Source organism: Moschus berezovskii, chromosome 12 (assembly GCF_049115385.1).
Source record: "Moschus berezovskii isolate FMDL1 chromosome 12, NW_MosBer_1.0, whole genome shotgun sequence".
NCBI classification, from domain to species: Eukaryota; Metazoa; Chordata; class Mammalia; order Artiodactyla; family Moschidae; genus Moschus; species Moschus berezovskii.
Genome location: NC_142471.1, coordinates 26327044 through 26344299, shown reverse-complemented (window position 1 = coordinate 26344299; position 17256 = coordinate 26327044). Strand labels below are relative to the sequence as shown.

Below are 17256 nucleotides of genomic sequence, written 5' to 3'. Positions count from 1 at the left end.
CAGGACGATTTCAAACAAATCAATATAACGCCCTAACATACAGAATGAATAAAAGGGAATGATTTACAGTAAAATTATGGAACTTCAACATGCAACTGCTCAGGGTATACTACTCCAGAGAAGAAAGCCCCCACAAACAGCCAAAATGTCCCCTAGATTGCCTACCACCCCCATCACGGCCCTTGGCCAGGTCCACCTGTGACTTGAAGGCCCTGCCCGCTCACCTCTCGATCTGAGAGAGATACTTGGTCTGAAAGAGGCCCCGGGTCTTCAGCGGCTCAGAGATCTGCCCTCGGAAGAGGAAGCCCCTCTTGGCGAAGTCGATCAAGATGTTGCGGACAATCTCACCCAGGTACATGCCGCTGATCATCTTCTCGTACCTGGAACAAGAGGAGGGAGGCTGGGCATCTCTAGGAGGCCTCTGGTCTCGCAGTAACCACGGGTGCCTTCCTGTGCCTCACGGCATCACCACCCCACGCACCCAGCCCCGTGCTCCCTGGCAGAGGCGAAGTGCAAGACCGGGAAGGACTGAGAAATCCCCAACCCTTCCAGGATCAGATGCGACACCTACCACCAGCGCGGTTTCATCGCTGGATCATCCACTTCCTCACCCGACTCCCTGCCTCTGCCTGGTGAAATCCCACTCAAGCTCCTAGCTCTCAGTGCAACCATCACTGCTCCAAGGGGTCTGTCCTCCCCACGGTTCCCCTGCCTGTCTCAGCTTCCAGGCACCCTCCCTTCTTCCCAACATGCACGGGTCCTCCGCCTCTCGGCATCCCTGCAGTGAAGGCCTCGAGGGGACACAGCACGAGTATCTTGCTCAGTTTTGTGTCCCAGGGCCTAGCACAACACAGTGCTATCCTCAGTCAAGCGTTCAATACCTAACTGAAGAACTAGCAGCCAGCTTAAAGGGATAAGACAATACGGGGAATGTTTCCACTAGATTTTTGGAAGGTTTCACCACAACCCAGGGTGCTAGTCAAGCACCCACAGAGTGACAAAGCCACACAGGCTGGAGGACCCGGGCAGCCACCACACCCCTGGGGGCCACTTGTTCTTGGGGCTTTTAATTCCTGCCCTCTCCATGCTCAATGGCCTCGAGAAATGACAAGGGATTTAACTGCTTCCATGCACACACCCCATATCTCAGGGTCCCTAAGCTGGGAAGACTCCCCTGGAATCTGTATACTCCAGAAGATCTGGGGTGCTCCACAGGAAAAAGAAAACCAAGAAATAGCACAACTATCATCAATTCTCAGCTAGTCTTTCTCATTCCATCAAAGAGACATCTCCTTGGTATGGAACAGCTTGGTGCTGATAAGGCTCTAACCGCTTCCAACCCCTACAGATCTCCCTTTTAACAAAGAGGGTCTTCCTGTAGAGCGTTTGGTAGGCACAGTAGGTAGGACTGAAATAACGCTCTTCTTCACTATATCCATTTTATGGTAATACTGGTTTTTCCTCCCTCATTAAACTCAAGAATACAAGCTGATTTAAAGAAAAACATGCAGCATAGGTGGTATTTGGAAAAGACATAAATCTTGAGGTTAGCTGGAGAATCACTTATATTTGAGAGGTACTCTGAGGAGAAGGGGATGACAGAGAATGAGATGGCTGGATGGTATCACTGACTCGATGGACATGAGTTTGAGTGAACTCCAAGAGTTGGTGATGGACAGGGAGGCCTGGCGTGCTGTGATTCATGGGGTTGCAAAGAGTCAGACACGACTGAGCGACTGAACTGAACTGAACCCCAGCTCTTCGTTCTGCTCCTGGGGACGTGACTTAGACCACCCCATCTTGGCTGTGGCAGAGGATGGCCTGATCCCTGGGAGTCTGAGACAAGAGATCACTTGTCTCTTTGCTGGGAAGGGGGAACACTGCCGTCTTGGGGAGGGTCCCTGAAACCCAAATTGCAAAGCTCCAAATAGCCACTAGGTGTTGCAAGAGGTCTGCTGTGGGAAGGCTAATTGGAGGCAGGCTTCAGCCTCACCCCTGACCTGGAGCCCCCTACTCCCATCCCCACCCCCACTGGCAACATCCTAACTTCCCTTGCCCATTAACAACTGCAAGTCAAGTGTGTTCTGTTTCCACTAAACAAGGGAACAGCCTGCTGACCAAGAGGTTTCTATTAGTCTATGGGGAGGAAACAGAGCAACAGCAAGACCAGAATGTTCCAGAATAAACATGGTCACTGAGAGGAGTGGTGTGACCACTGCCACCCTGTACCCAGAGGAGGTACCTGGACAGAATATCAACCTGGGCCATCTTGTACCACGAGCTGCTGCCACCCCTAAGTTCTCTGTTCTCCTTGGGCCAAAAGAAAAGGTCAGGAGTTAACCTGAGGGACCACAGTCTCCAGGCTCTGTGCAAAGCCCCTCCTACTAGAAACTTCTTTCACTGTAACAGGCAGGGGACTTCCCTGGCAGTCCAGTAGTCAGGACTCCGTGCTTTCACTGCAGGGGGCCCAGGGTCAATCCCTAGTCAGAGAACTAAGATCCCACACGCTACATGACTCGGCCGAAAAATAAACAAACACAGGCAGAAACACAGCCACGTACCCTGCACACACACCCCCACCCCCGCCACCGTCCTGTCTCCTCTACCAGGTGGAATTACCTTTGCTTCCCAAAGTTTAGAGAAAATTCATCCACCAGTTTGTCATAGATTGTTCTGATATCATCCAGACACCCGTTGTCCCCAAAGGCACCCCACTCCATGTTGATACACATTTGTCCCTGGTTTCCTTCTAGCGTCTCGACGTTTTTCATTTCCTCCATGTAGCAGGCATTGCTGCCGGTCCCTGAAATACATAAAGTGGGGAATGAATGGCCATGTCACCATGCTTAGTGGGGAGGGGGATTGCAACTAGGCCTGGGGCTCCACCGGGGCACGCTTCTGAGATGAACATTTACTTTCCCAATGTCTTCCAGGAAAATCTCAAAATATAATGGGAAAGTTAGAGTGAAAACGGCCCAGAGCATTTGATTAACTCACTTTATACCAAAGCACCAAAACTATGAGCCTCATATGTTCACCTGTTCAAGCAGGGCTGCTGCTGCTGCTAAGTCGCTTCAGTCATATCCGACTCTGTGCGACCCCATAGACGGCAGCCCACCAGGCAGCCCGGTCCCTGGGATTCTCCAGGCAAGAACACTGGAATGGGTTGTCATTTCCTTCTCCAATGCATGAAAGTGAAAGTGAAGTCACTCAGTCGTGTCCAACTCTGTGCGACCCCACGGACTGCAGCCTACAAGGCTCCTCCGTTTGTGGGATTTTCCAGGCGAGAGTACTGGAGGGGGATGCCATTGCCTTCTCCACCAAGCAGGGCTATGCTTACTTTAATACAAGATGGTGTTAGAACAAAGGGATGAATCTTAAAAGTGGTGGAGGTTTATGCAGCATTCAGATTGAAAGGGTATTTCTCCATTTCTCTTCCCCCACCCCCCCAAAACACTGGCCACAGATACAAACACACACACACACACACTATATATATATATATATATATAAATTGGGCTTCCCAGGGGGTAAAGAGCCTGCCTGCCAAAGCAGGAGATCAGTCAGGAAGATCCCCTGGAGGAGGGCATGGCAATCCACTCCAATAAGTCTTGCCCGGAGAATCCCTTGGGCAGAGAAGCCTGGCAGGCAACAGTCCATGGGGTCACAAAGAGTAGGACACAACTGAAGCGACTTAGAACACATGCATATATAAAATACTATTAATACATGGAGGGATTGTCTACTATCCAGCCATATATATCCATATGTCTTTTCTTATCAAACTTGGTCATGGACTCTGTCTGAATAAACTCTCCTGTGTGTTCTACAATGAGGCCTGTGGTTAGTTCACCGAAGGACAGCGTCCTGAGCATGTCCAGGGTGCATTTCTAAAGCAATGGTTCCTCACCATTTTGGTATCACAGATCTCTTTGAAATTCTGATGATTCTCCTGAGAAAGGAACGTCCCTGGTGGTCCAGGGGCTCAGATTCTGTGCTCCCAATGCAGGGGGCCGGGGTTCGATCCCTGGCCTGGGAACTGGTGGCACTAGTGGTAAAGAACCCTCCGGTCAATGCAGGAGATGTAAAAGATACAGGTTTGATCTCTGCGTCAGGAAGATCTCCTGGAGGAGGAAATGGCAACCCATTCCAGGATTCCTGCCTGGAGAATCCCATGGACAGAGGAGCCTGGCAAAGGGTCGGACACAACTGAATCAGCTTAGCGCACACACACTCCTGAGGAAAGGGACATCTCCCCAGGTGTACCCACACGCTGTATACACATAGTCTGACAAATGGCTTCCAGGGGGTCAGGAGCCTCTGATTTCCCTCCCTGATCTCCCAGGGCAGGGCTACTCAGAGTGTGGCCCCTTAAGGACTAGGGTTGGAACCCAAACTGTTTGCTGTTCTCATTCAGGAGGATTTAGGTACAGATGCTGGGAGGAAGTGTGCTAAAACTTTCATAACAGTTTTAATTGTCAGATATCAAACTTGTGGTTGTTGGCTTTGTCTCAGAGAATGGATGGGAAATTTAAAAACCAACCAACCAACCAAGGAGTCCCTCACATAGATATTTTTCTATATACCTGAATCCCCTGAGGAGTTGTTAAGATGGATTTCCTGATTCAGGAGGGGAAGGGTGAGTCCCAGACCCTGCGTTTCTAATACACTCTCAGATGATGCTGACGTTGCTGGTCCATGGACCACATGTAAGATTCACAAGGCCCTAGAGCACCATGGACCCACCCTGGGTGGGATGCAGAGGTAGATGGATTTTCAACATCATTAAGGGACACGAAGACACCCCTACCAACTAGACAAGTGGGCTCAGGTTGTTTTATGCCCTTTAAAGACACTTAAGTAGAATTTGCAGATGCTTCTGACTGTATAACTATAAGCAGATAGGGTAGGGGTTCCCCAGAGAAAGACAAACAGGCATGACTTTTTTGACATTAGTGAAGCCATTTTGGCCTAATGCATTTTGTGATCTAAGTTTGGCCACAATTCTTGCTCTTCAACAGGTCTCAGTAATAACGATCTTAAGGGACAAAAGAACCAACTATTATCAGGCAAGAGAAGTAACAATAGCAAAAATAATAAAACCAGTTGTAAAGATTCCTAGTTCTGTTTCATGTTAAAGATTAGCCTGAAGCACTTTCCTGAGCTGTTTTGCAGACTTTAATCTCCCCTCAGGCACTCAACTGCCAGATTGTCATGTATGGATGTGAGAGTTGGATCATAAAGAAAGCTGAGTGCCAAAGAATTCATGCTTTTCAACTTTGGTGTTGGAGAAGACTTTTGAGAGTCCCTGGGACTGCAAGATTAAATCAGTCCATCCTAAAGGAAATCAGTCCTGAATATTCATTAGAGGGACTGATGCTGAAGCTGAAGCTCCAGTACTTTGGCCACCAGATACAAAGAACTGACTCATTAGGAAAGATCCTGATGCTGGGAAAGACTGAAGGCAGGAGAAGGGGACAACAAAGGATGAGATGGCTGGATGGCATCCCCGACTTGATAGACATGAGTCTGAGCAGTTTCCAAGAGAGATAGTGAAGGACAGGGAAGCCGGGTGTGCTGCAGGCCAAGGGGTAGCAGAGTCGGACACGACTGAGAACTGAACTGACTGAAAGGATGATGATGTTGGCCTTTCCGACCCTCGTGACTTAAACCAAATGAAGCCTGGACTCTGTCAACCTTTGCCCCGACTCTATACCGATTTCTCCTCTGCCCAAGCCCAAGGTATTTCATGAATATGCAAGTACCCTTAGCTTAAAACTTCCCCAATTTTTCTGTGGTAGGCTGCAGTCCATGGGGTTGCTACGAGTCAGACATGACTGAGCGACTTCACTTTCCCTTTTCACTTTCACACATTGGAGAAGGAAATGGCAACCCACTCCAGTGTTCTTGCCTGGAGAATCCCAGGGACAGGGGAGCCTGATGGGCTGCCGTCTATGGGGTCACACAGAGTCGGACACGACTGAAGTGACTTAGCAGCAGCAGCAGCAGCAGGAGACAATACTTTGGGAAAGAACCCCAATGTTCTCCTTCTGATCTTTGGTTTGGTTGTGTCTTTTGGCTCGATGCCCACCAAGAAGCCAACCCAGTTTTGGATTAGCATCACTGGATTACTTTTGCTTTCTCAGTTCCCTTTCACCCAGAGTGTAAAATTGAGAGAAGAGGCCCAGAAATGGAAGGGGTACAAAGAAAACCAAAATATGCAAACCATACTTCTTGCTGGGGGAGTTCTGCGCAGAGATCAATCGATGGCAAAAGAGTGACTTTGAAGGAAGCAGAACCCCTCCTACACCTCCCCCACACCCCTGCCCCTACATCTGTGGGTCCGACTCAGTCAGGCTGGAGGCAGAGAAAGTGCTGAGTCACTCTAGCTTTGCATTTCACACCTAAGGCCATTCATAAGCAGAAAGGGGAAGGGACCAGGAGGAGAAAGCAAGCTTTGCAAAAAAAAGAAACAAAGCGCCCCACATCAGGCCTCAACCAACCTTCCCCTGGAGCTGCTCCTCAGTCTTTTAAATCTCCACTGAAGCCAAAAGTGGATTAATAAAAGAAAAGGTTTTCCTGGCACCAGGAAGGCAGCCTGCTGGGGCCTTCTCCCAATCGCCCAGGTCTACGCAGCAGGATGCTAACCCTCTCTGCCCAGGGAGGGTCTGCAGGTCTTGACTAAGAAGACCCACCTCCCAGAATATTGGAAATAAAAGCAAAAATAAACAAATGGGACCTAATTAAAATCAAAAGCTTCTGCACAGCAAAGGAAACTATAAGTAAGGTGAAAAGACAGCCTTCAGAATGGGAGAAAATAATGGTAAATGAAGCAACTGATAAAGGATTAGTCTCCAAAATATACAAGCAGCTCCTGTAGCTCAATTCCAGAAAAATAAATGACCCAATCAAAAAATGGGCCAAAGAACTAAACAGACATCTCTCCAAAGAAGACATACAGATGGCTAACAAACACATGAAAAAATGTTCAACATCCCTCATAATCAGAGAAATGCAAATCAAAACCACAATGAGATATCATTTCACACCAGTCAGAATGGCTGCTATCCAAAAGTCTACATGCAATAAATGCTGGAGAGGGTGTGGAGAAAAGGGAACCCTCTTACACTGTTGGTGGGAATGCAAACTAGTACAGCCACTATGGAGAACAGTGTGGAGATTCCTCAAAAAACTGGAAATAGAACTGCCATATGATCCAGCAATCACACTCCTGGGCATACACACCGAGGAAACCGGAATTGAAAGAGACACATGTACTCCAATGTTCATTGCAGCACTGTTTATAATAGCCAGGACATGGAAGCAACCTAGATGTCCATCTACAGATGAATGGATAAGAAAGCTTTGGTACATATACACAATGGAGTATTATTCAGCCATTAAAAAGAATGCATTTGAATCAGTTCTAATGAGGTGGATGAAATTGGAGCCTATTATACAGAGTGAAGTAAGCCAGAAAGAAAAACACCAATACAGTATACTAACGCATATATATGGAATTTAGAAAGATGCAAATGATAACCCTGTATACAAGACAGCAATAGAGACACAGATGTATAGAACAGTCTTTGGGACTCTGTGGGAGAGGGTGAGGGTGGGATGATTTAGGAGAATGGCATTGAAACATGTATGTTTTCATTTGTGAAACGAATCACCAGTTCAGGGTCGATGCATGTTACAGGCTGCTCAGGGCTGGTGTGCGGGGATGACCCAGAGGGAGGATAAAGGGAGGAGGGAAGTGGGAGGGGGGTTCAGGAGGGGGAACTCATGTATACCCGGGGCAGATTCATGTCAATGTATGGCAAAACCAACCAATATAATATTGTAAAATAATTAGCCTCCAATAAAAAAAAAAAAGTCAAAAAAAGAAAAGTCAGGGCCTTTTCTCAGCATTCCTGAGACTAGGAGCAGGATCAGTTAGACAAATGGTTTTCTTGCAACCTAAATCAAGATGCTTCTGGAATTCTGTGCTCTCAAGGCCCAGACCCCTACTTGGATTATAAAGGAACAACCGAAAACCCAAAAGATAATCCTTCTGCCTATAACCAAGCAGGACCCTGTGGGGCCTTCCCTGGACAGACCCTTCTCCCAGTGTCTGCTTTAGCTCCTCTCTGAAGTGCCTAGATAATACGTCTGAAGAACATTTCCTGAGTTGTTTTACAGATGCCAAAACCCCCACCAAATGGAAGATACTAGCTACTTGCTGACCTTGGGCATACAGCCCACAGGCCTGCTTGGAGCCTAAGGACTGATAATGTTAACCCCTGTGACACCAGCCTGCTGCCTCACTATCAACCAGTCAGAGAATTGTGCACAAGCTGATCACATTCTGGGACTCCCTCCCTCACCTGGCCTTCTTTGGGACCCCATGAACTGTAGCCCACCAGGCTCCTCTGTCCATGTGATTCTCCAGGCAAGAATCCTGGAGTGGGTTGTCATGCCTTCCTCCAGAGGATCTTCCCAACCCAGGGATCAAACGCCAGTCTCCTGAAATGCAGGCAGGTTCTTTACCATCTGAGCCACCAGGGAAGCCCTTTAAAATGGCTTTGCTAAAACCAACTGGGGAGTTCAGACTTTTTGAGCACTGACTGTCCTGGATTCCTTGTATGGCGCCTTACAATAAATGCTGTACTTTTATCCTATGCTAATAAACTACCTCTTTTTCTATCAGAAAAAAAAGTGGTTTTTCCTTCACCATATCCCAGTGTCAGTAGATTGGCTTTTCTGGGCGAGCGGACCCAGGTTTTGGCTCAGTAACGTGCCTCCCTCTTCAGCAGCTGGTGGACCACTGCTGCTGAAAGCCAAATGGCATCCAGACTGCCCTCTGGCCCTTCTCTACAGTCAGGAAAAGAGCAGGCTCTGCTTCCTTCCCAGCCACAGACCTGGCCCTGCAACACTTGCCCAAGTCCCTCCATACAAGCCCTCTGAGTTTCCCTGCCGACCAGGTCAGCTCCAGGCACTCCCACCCTGTCCACTGGGGCCATGAGAGCCACCAGGAGCCTCACTCCCGGAGAGTTCAGTTTCTGACAATCTGCTCATGGTCAGTGCACAGCCTCATGGGGTGGGTGTTAGGTGGGGAAACCTCTGGAGAGCCCCGCAGCCTCAGTCCACAATGCAACTCTGGAGGTGTAAGGGGACAGTGCTGACAGATGTACAATGTCTCCCATCGAGCACTGAGATGTTGACTCAGGGCCCCACAAAACAGCAAAACCCAGCCTCCCCTGCCGCAGAAAAAGACCTTCCAGGACACCCACCTACGATGAGTCCAACCTCGCAGGTGGGCTCCTCATAAGCACAGGTCATCATGGTGCCCACCGTGTCATTGACCACCGCCACCACGTCCAGGTCAAATTCCTTTGGAAATAAAAAGACAAGTTTAGCTTTAGGGGAAGGACATGCACAGCCTGGCTTGAGGTCTGCAGGTTCACTCTGCTGCATGCCAGTCAGAAAGCCACTGGTACGTCATCTGAAACTGTTTCCCTGCCAGCCTGTGAAAGGTAACGAGATGCTCCTTCACTAAATATCTGCTATTAAAGGTGCATCTGAAGCTTGAACTCTGAAGAAAGGATGCATTCTACCCATTTCACAGATGGCACTGAGTACTAGAGAGGCAGCCCAGAGGGCACTGTGGAATGGAGAAAAGCCAAGGGAGAATGGCCACGCAGCTCTTTGTCTTGGCAGGTAAAATTGATAGCTTCCAGAGGGCGTGATGGAAATACCAAATCCATGTCTCAGAATCTGTCCAGACAAGCAAATACACAAAGGCACATACATACGAGCGTATTTTCTCCATGACTCAGGAGAGCCAGGAGAAATAACTGGAATGTAGATCAAAGGGGGCCATGGAAGGCCCTATTCAGGCAGACCCTGGAATCCTGTGCAGCCAAGAAAGGGAATGAGGTTGGCCTCTATGTAGTAACTTGAAAGACTCCTGGTTTCATATTAAATGGAAAAAAAAACCAAACAGCTGTAATATAGTATATATGGAATGACTCCCATTTTTAAAATGTATGTATATTTGTATACCCATGGAAAGTACATTGGAAGAACACTAAAGATTTTGTGAAATAGGCAAAATGAGTCATCAGATTTCTTTTCAATGAAACACTAACTGTTGTCTAGCATAGTCTTCTAGGAACAACCAGCTCCTCTTCATGCCCATTCATTTCAGCCTTCCTAACTGCCTGTGTATTTATCTGCTCTTCTGAACCGGACAGACTTGAATGGATTTTTTCTTTAACTTCTTACTGATTCCCTCATTAACTAAGGAGCTAATTTTTCATGTTACATTTTGTCAGTGTCCTCCAGCCAAAGACCACACCCATAGAAACACACCCACAGTGGATAAAGCTGGGCTTCCTGGCTGGTTGTCTACAACACAGGCAAACACATACCATGGGCGACTCAGACTGTGTTAGAAAGCACAAGTTTAGGATTTGAGCCTGTGCTGGTGGTTTTCGGGAAGGTGCCAAGAAGTGGGGTTTGGCTCTGGACTGGGTGCTGTCAGGAGGCAGGGCCATCTGCGAGTGTGTGCCAGGCTCGGCTGTGATGACGGAGTGCTTCTTTCTCACCTGATTCCATCACTGTCGCAGGGGGGCTGTGATGGTGGCTGTGCCCCGCGACAGTGCCAGGCTGTGCCCCGCAGACAGGAGCTGCTTTTCCCTTTTTCAAGCTACAGGAGAGCCATGATTTTACATTCCTTAAACTATCCCTTAATAACACGAAACTGTTCTGATATTTAATGCCATCAGTTGGGGGGAATGTTAGTACCCTTGTCGCATACTTCTGTATCGACTGAACTCTATACAACAAACAAGTACAACCTTTTTTTTTTTTTTTTTGGTCATACAGAGTGGCTGGCGGGATCTTAATTCCGTAACCAGGTATCAAACCTGTGCCCCCTACAGTGGAACTGTGGAGTCCTAACCACTGGGTCACCAGAGAATTCCCAATCAAGTACAATTTTTATAATCTGAAGAAAGGAGCAGTTCAGTGGTTAAGACTGGCAGTTCAGTGGTTAAGACACCGAGCTTTCAATGCAAGGGCCGAGGGTTCGATCCCTGCTTGGGGAAATAAGATCCCACATGCTATGTGGTACAGCCAAAAACTCAAAACGTGACCTGAAAAAAGTAGTAAAGATTTTTTAAAACATCCTTTTAATAGTTACCTCTCTCCTTTTTATCGCCTCCCTCAGTAAGGTTGCTACATCGTGCCCCACGCAGTCGGTTGCCTTAAAACCTTTGGTCCAGGTGATTAAGATACCCTGCAACAAGAAGGGCACCGCAGAGTCTGCTGTCATTAATCCTTCCAGGCAGAACACAAAATGCCACTCCCTCCTTCCAGAGTAAACACCTGCTAAGACAGTGCAGTGAGATGATGCTGCAACATCAGAGGCACAAACGCGTAGAATATGAAGAGCCCTCCCAGGCCTGCCTCCTCTCACAGTTCTCACAGCGGTCTGGTAAATAAGCCCCACTTCACAAACGGAGAAACTGAGGCATAGAGACAATGGTGCTGCCCGTGGTATAACCAACTAGTTCCCCTGAAGAACAGTTTGCCAAAAACAGGAGTGGAGAAATGCAAACTTTTAGTAACTCTGTTACTGCCTAAAGTCAACTTTAGGCTTGATTGGACTGTAGTTTATATACTTGCTAGCTGTGTTCTCACTATGGTGACGGTACAAGTGAACTGCTTTTAAAAATCACCAGACCTTTAAAAAATCGCCCTTAAAAACTGCCAAAATCAAGTTTACATGGATCCACCTGTAGAGATTTCAAAGACTTTAAGAGGGAAAAAGCCCCGAGTCAGCACTGTGACTGGATTAACTGGCTTCCAGAGGCAGGTGGCCCTACCCAGCCTCTCAACCGCTGCCAATCATACGCTGCAAACCCTGGCCTAAGACCTATGTCATGTGATGCCAGCAGCAGGGCTTCCTCCCCGGCCAGACCCTGACCTGGGAAAACACAGGCACCCACAACAACAGGATGGGTCCTGCCTGCACAACTCTGCACAGTCAGCTCCTTTCACATGGACTATCCTCCTGCCCCACCAGGGCCCCTAAGTGTGGCGCCGGAGCTGCTGGTCTAAGGGCTGGGATGCTCCACTAGACTGGGGGCTCCCTGAGGACAGGAACTGCCTGCCCAGTGTTCTCAGTCCTCAGCAGGTGCTCAATCCCTGACCTTGAACCCTGTGTCATTCCATTTACTGGATAAACATTTATTAAGCATGTTTTCTGCTAGCACACTGGGCTAGGGCCTGTGGGGAACACAAATCCTTGTCTCAAGGATCAAATGACATTGAAGAAAAGAAAGTCACAGAAGAGCACTAAAAACTGGGTAAAAAGTGCTACAACCAGGCAGCATTATAGAAACAGGGAACACTGAGGAGGGTGAGATTCTTTTTGCCTGGAGGCCCAGAAGACTTCCCAGAAGAGGTGAAAGCTTTAAATGATAAACAAAGAGTAGAGTCTGAAGATGTTTTGGAGGGTGTGGCATAAGAGCTGGGTCAACCCTCTGTGACAGCTAAATTGTCCAGAATCGACAGGTGACACAGAGTCTGGAGGAGGCTTCAAAGCTGACCTACACTGGCCAAGAGTCGGTCAGCACTGCCCAATGTCTGAGGCCTGGGAAAAAAGAGACTCACCGCATCCAAGCTCGTCTGCTTGCAGGGAAACGAAAATGTGAAGCCCAGAGGCATTTTAGGGCCCTTGATGCCCATGTAGTCCAGGAAGTCAGAGATGCAGGAAACGATGTGGTCAAACAGCTTTAGAAGAAAAGAAAGGATTACTCATGCACCTCTGGTTTCACACCCTCAGTGTACACACACACACAATGACACAGGCAGAGCAAGTTGCCATCCCTCGGATCTTCAGAGGGGCCTGAGCATTCTCAGCCCAGCGTAGCTGAATGTGCCTGACACTTCCGGGCTGTCGGACCCAACTGTACTGCACCACATATCACATGGAGGCTCTGGGGCCCAGCAATGCCACTGGCCAGGCGTGTGACGCACACATGCCTTGGCGAGGGAAAAGCAGCACTCTCTTACCTCCTCCCCAGTGCCCTGCATGATTTCAATGGGAATGGCGTAGATCTTATTGTGCATTTCCACTGATCTCTTTTTCCCACTACGTATTTTCACCAGCAGGACACGGAAATTCGTTCCTCCAAGATCCAGGGCCAAGAAGTCACCATTCTCTGTTGTAGTCAAGAACATCAAAAAGGTCAAGAAGAGTGGATTTCATTCACCTCCTGGCAGCCAGTAACTCTAAGACTTCAAACTTTCAAGGGAGGAAACCCCATATTAAACACAGGGGAGAAGCTGTTAAGTCTTTTCTCAGCGTACAGCCCAGGCTCAGAGGTGGACACGAACTCATGACCACCACAGTCTCCAAGCCACACTAGAAGACAAAAGGCCCCATGGATGAACTAACAGGACCAGCAAGGTCACAGTACAGGTTGGATGCTGAGCTCCAATGTGCCTGGATGTAAAACTCCCCAGGTCTCTGCGGGCCTCTCACACTCTCCACCTAGGAAGGAGGCACTGAGCGTTTATCCTTCTTCTGCCTTACTGTGTTTAGCAAAGGACCTACAAGCAATCTCAGTGCTTCAGAATCCACTCAGCTCTGTTCTTTAAACAATATTTTCTAATTCGGAGTCACGGCTGTGGTTTTAAAGTCAGCGCCTGCTTGGGAGTCCGGACCAGGCGAGGTCAGCTGCCTCGAGTCTCACATGCAGCAAGCAAGTCGGTGGTAAAAATGGAAGAGAAGGACTTGACTGCTGGTCCAGTGGTAAAGACTTTCACTTTCTAACGCAGGGGATGTGAGTTCAACCCCTGGTTACGGAGCTAAGATTCCACATCCCTCATGGTCAAAAACATAAAACAGAAGCAACATTGTAACAAATTCAATAAAGACTTTAAAAACGGTCTACAAAAAAAAAAAAAAATCTTTGAGAGGTTTGAGTGAGTTTCTAACTCTTGCCAAAATCATGCTACCCATCCCAGTGTCCATGTGTCCCCTGGAGAAGCCAACCTCCCGGCAGCCCCACAGTGACTCAGCCGCTGGTATAAGAAGCAGGAGGCACGTGTGAGCCCCCAGCTCAGGTCCTCACCAGTCCCATCAGGAGTGCTCCGGACGAAGGAGGGCAACATCTTGACCACAGCCTTGTCATGAGTCTGCTTGCCCAGCCCCAGTTCCATCTCAGCCCGCATTCTCTTTTTCACCTCCAGCAGCATTTCCTTGGTAAGACTGAAGTGGGCCAGGGTTTCTTCTATCTGTCGGTGCTGCTCAGCCAGGCGGTAGGCCACGGCAGTCACCATGGCAGCCCCTTTGCCACTGCCACTCTCGGAGAGAAGGAAACGCACATCGCAGTCGGGTACCAAGCGCCGCAGAGTCTTGTGGAAACGCCGAGAGTACCTGGGGGGCGGGGCGCACAGTAGACAGACTGAGCCAGACTGCAGGGAACTCAAGGATCCCTTTCTTTTCCCACACTTTAATTCCATCTTCTACACTCACTTTCCTCCTTACTCAAGTCATTCAACACATCCACTGTAGACAAGTTAGCAAACACAGACAGGTAAAAAAGGAAAACTGAAATCACCCATAGTCACACACAGAAAGAGAGGGCTCTCATTATTACATGAATATCGAGGGCCTTCTCTGGTGGTCTAACATTTAGGACTCCATGTTTCCAGTGCAGGGGACACAGGTTTGATCCCTGATCAGGGAACTAGGATCCCACATACCGTGCAGCCAAAAGAAAAAAGAGTATCGAGTACAGAAAATTCAGGGTTCAAAAATCTGTTGTCCACCATGACAAGGAGATAATACAGTTAAGAAAGAGCCCAGTGTTTAAAAGTCAGACCAGAAAGGACTTTCTTGGAGGTCAAGTGGTTAAGACTTTGCCTTCCAATGCAAGGGGTACAGGTTACATCCATTGTCAGGGAGCTAAGATTCCACATGCCTCAGGGCTAAAAAACCAAAACATAAAACAGCAGCAGTGTTGGAACAATAAAGACTTTAAAAATGGTCCACGTAAAAAAATCTTTAAAAAAAAGTCCCCACTTCCACACCAGGGGACCTGTTACTTAATCCTGGAGTCAATGCAGATGACAGCATCTGACTGACAATGATGAGGAAGAAACTCAACTGAGTTCATCAAATGCTTCAATGAATAACTGGCGCTAAGCAGGGGCTCAATAAAGAATTGCTCTTGTTTTTCATTTTCACTTGGCCCTTTCCCTCAGTCCCCAAGAACGGAGATATTTTTTAGTGGTTAGAAGACTTTAGGACAGGACTCAGTAAAACACAGAATCTTCTCCAGGTTTGTGGTCTGTTGGAAGTATGGAAGGCTGCTTGCCAAAGAAAACTGAGAATCTAGAACCCCAAAATGATAAGAATGGTCAATTCCAGGGGATGGGATCAAAAATGACTTCTCTCTGGCCTTTTTTAAACTATTTGAAGTTTCTATACCAAAAATGTTACTTTGTATTTTAATCTGATTTACTTTGTATTTTAATCTGTATTTAATCAGTTATTTTTAAAAAATGATGTTGTAGATGAAGAGTTCAAGAGATGGCTGGTGGTGATGGCTGCACAACAGTATGAATGAACTTAAATTTACTGACCTGTACACTCAAAAAATGGTTGAGATGGTAAATTTTATATTATGTATATTTTACCACAACTAGAAAATTATTTTAATGTGATATAAATGCCTAAGTTTTCTCGTCCAAAAATTAGCCAAGAAATTTTTTTTAAAAATGGCTAATCACATTATCAAGAATTTTACAAACACTCTAAGAATACAAAGAAATAAAATTGTGACCCTGGCAGATAACAACAGCTAACTAGCTCAAACCCTCTCCCCTTAGTAACACTGAATTATCTCAGTTTAAGTCAATCTTCATTTAACTGTTTCGAGACCTGGTTCAAGGCACAGGATCTGCAAAGGCCACTTCACAGGCACATTATATATACAATTGGAGAAATATCTGAGGTTATGTATTAAAAAAAAACATAGGCAGTCACTTTTAAAACTCAATACAGGGACTTCCCTGGCAGTCCAGGGGTTAAGACTTCACCTTCCAATGCAGGGGTGTGGGTTCAATCCCTGAATGGGGGGCTAAGATCCTACATGCTTCGTGGCCAAAAAAACAGAAGCAACACTGTAATAAATTCAATGAAGACTTTTAAAATGACCCACATCAAAAACAGCTTTAAAAAATTAATTAAATAAATAAAACTCAGTACATAAAGACTTAGAATTCACCTTTAGCTTTTTTGAAAAATACAAACCATGTTCTTAGTGGCCACAGAAGGCTTCTGACACTAAGGAGTCCAACAGACAAGAAGGCAGCATCTAAGTGAGGACTACTGACAACCTAATCTCTCACTGGCTTGCAGATGCAAAGCGTCGACAAGCTGCCTGTTTTTAAAAAGTACTATCTGAGTGTTTGGGGAGCTTTAGAAACTCACAAGAGCTTCTAACACAGGGATGTGGGCAGCACATGTATGACCCAAACTACAGTGAGGATGATGGTCCCTGATTAAATGCAGACAAGAGAATTGAAGATACAGACACATTCCACCCAGTGCTCCTGGCAGCTAGAGAAGTCTCTAACAAGACTTATGAAATGAGGGGAGATGACAGAGCAGCGCAGAAGCAACACCAGTGAGAATCAGCTGAGAGCCAGATATTTCTCCAAGTAGGCAACTCTGACCCTTCTGTCCAAAACTAGATATTGTCTTATCTGCCAAAAACTTTCACTGGGTGCAAAAGTCTGACCTCTGGAGACAGTCCTTAGCCAGGGCAGGTACAGAGTGCCAATTAGAGCAAAGGGGACTCACTGTGGGTGCGTCTTGTAAAGGGACCCGTCGACACCAACCGTGGTCCGCAGCCTGGGCGTGCCCTTGTTATCGCGAAGGCGGCTCAGGATGGCACCCAGGGTCGCCGCCACCAGGTTGGCAGAGCGAAATGCGACAATGGTGCACACGTGCTGAACCGAAACACAGTCGTCGTCGGACGGCTCCACTCCCAGGCGGGTCAGGATTTCTTTGGCATTGTGGAGGCCTTCCTTATTCCTGTGAAGGCAGAGCCCAATACTCGTTGGTTAAGGCCTACAGCAGGCAGTGCGCTGCTGTGAGCGCTGGGGCTTGAAGGTCCTGGGGATAGGAACTGATCATTCATCACGTGTGTATGGCAAGGGGAAAATGCCTGAGAAGGGGCCTCCTCCATC

At 47.5% G+C, this 17256-nt stretch overlaps 1 protein-coding gene across 2 annotated transcripts in view; it reads right to left on the bottom strand.

The window, feature by feature from the left end:
- The window catches only part of HK1 (hexokinase 1), a 76649-nt gene that overhangs the window by 5952 nt on the left and 53441 nt on the right, over window positions 1–17256 (bottom strand). For both annotated transcript variants that reach the window (XM_088841934.1, XM_055425575.2), the window contains exons 9-16: window positions 16868–17101; window positions 14130–14434; window positions 13066–13214; window positions 12664–12783; window positions 11189–11284; window positions 9276–9375; window positions 2620–2803; window positions 225–380 (exon numbers count right to left, since the gene is read on the bottom strand). In XM_088841934.1, the coding sequence (XP_088698060.1) occupies window positions 225–380; window positions 2620–2803; window positions 9276–9375; window positions 11189–11284; window positions 12664–12783; window positions 13066–13214; window positions 14130–14434; window positions 16868–17101 (1344 nt within the window). The remainder of the gene's footprint in view (window positions 1–224; window positions 381–2619; window positions 2804–9275; window positions 9376–11188; window positions 11285–12663; window positions 12784–13065; window positions 13215–14129; window positions 14435–16867; window positions 17102–17256) is intronic.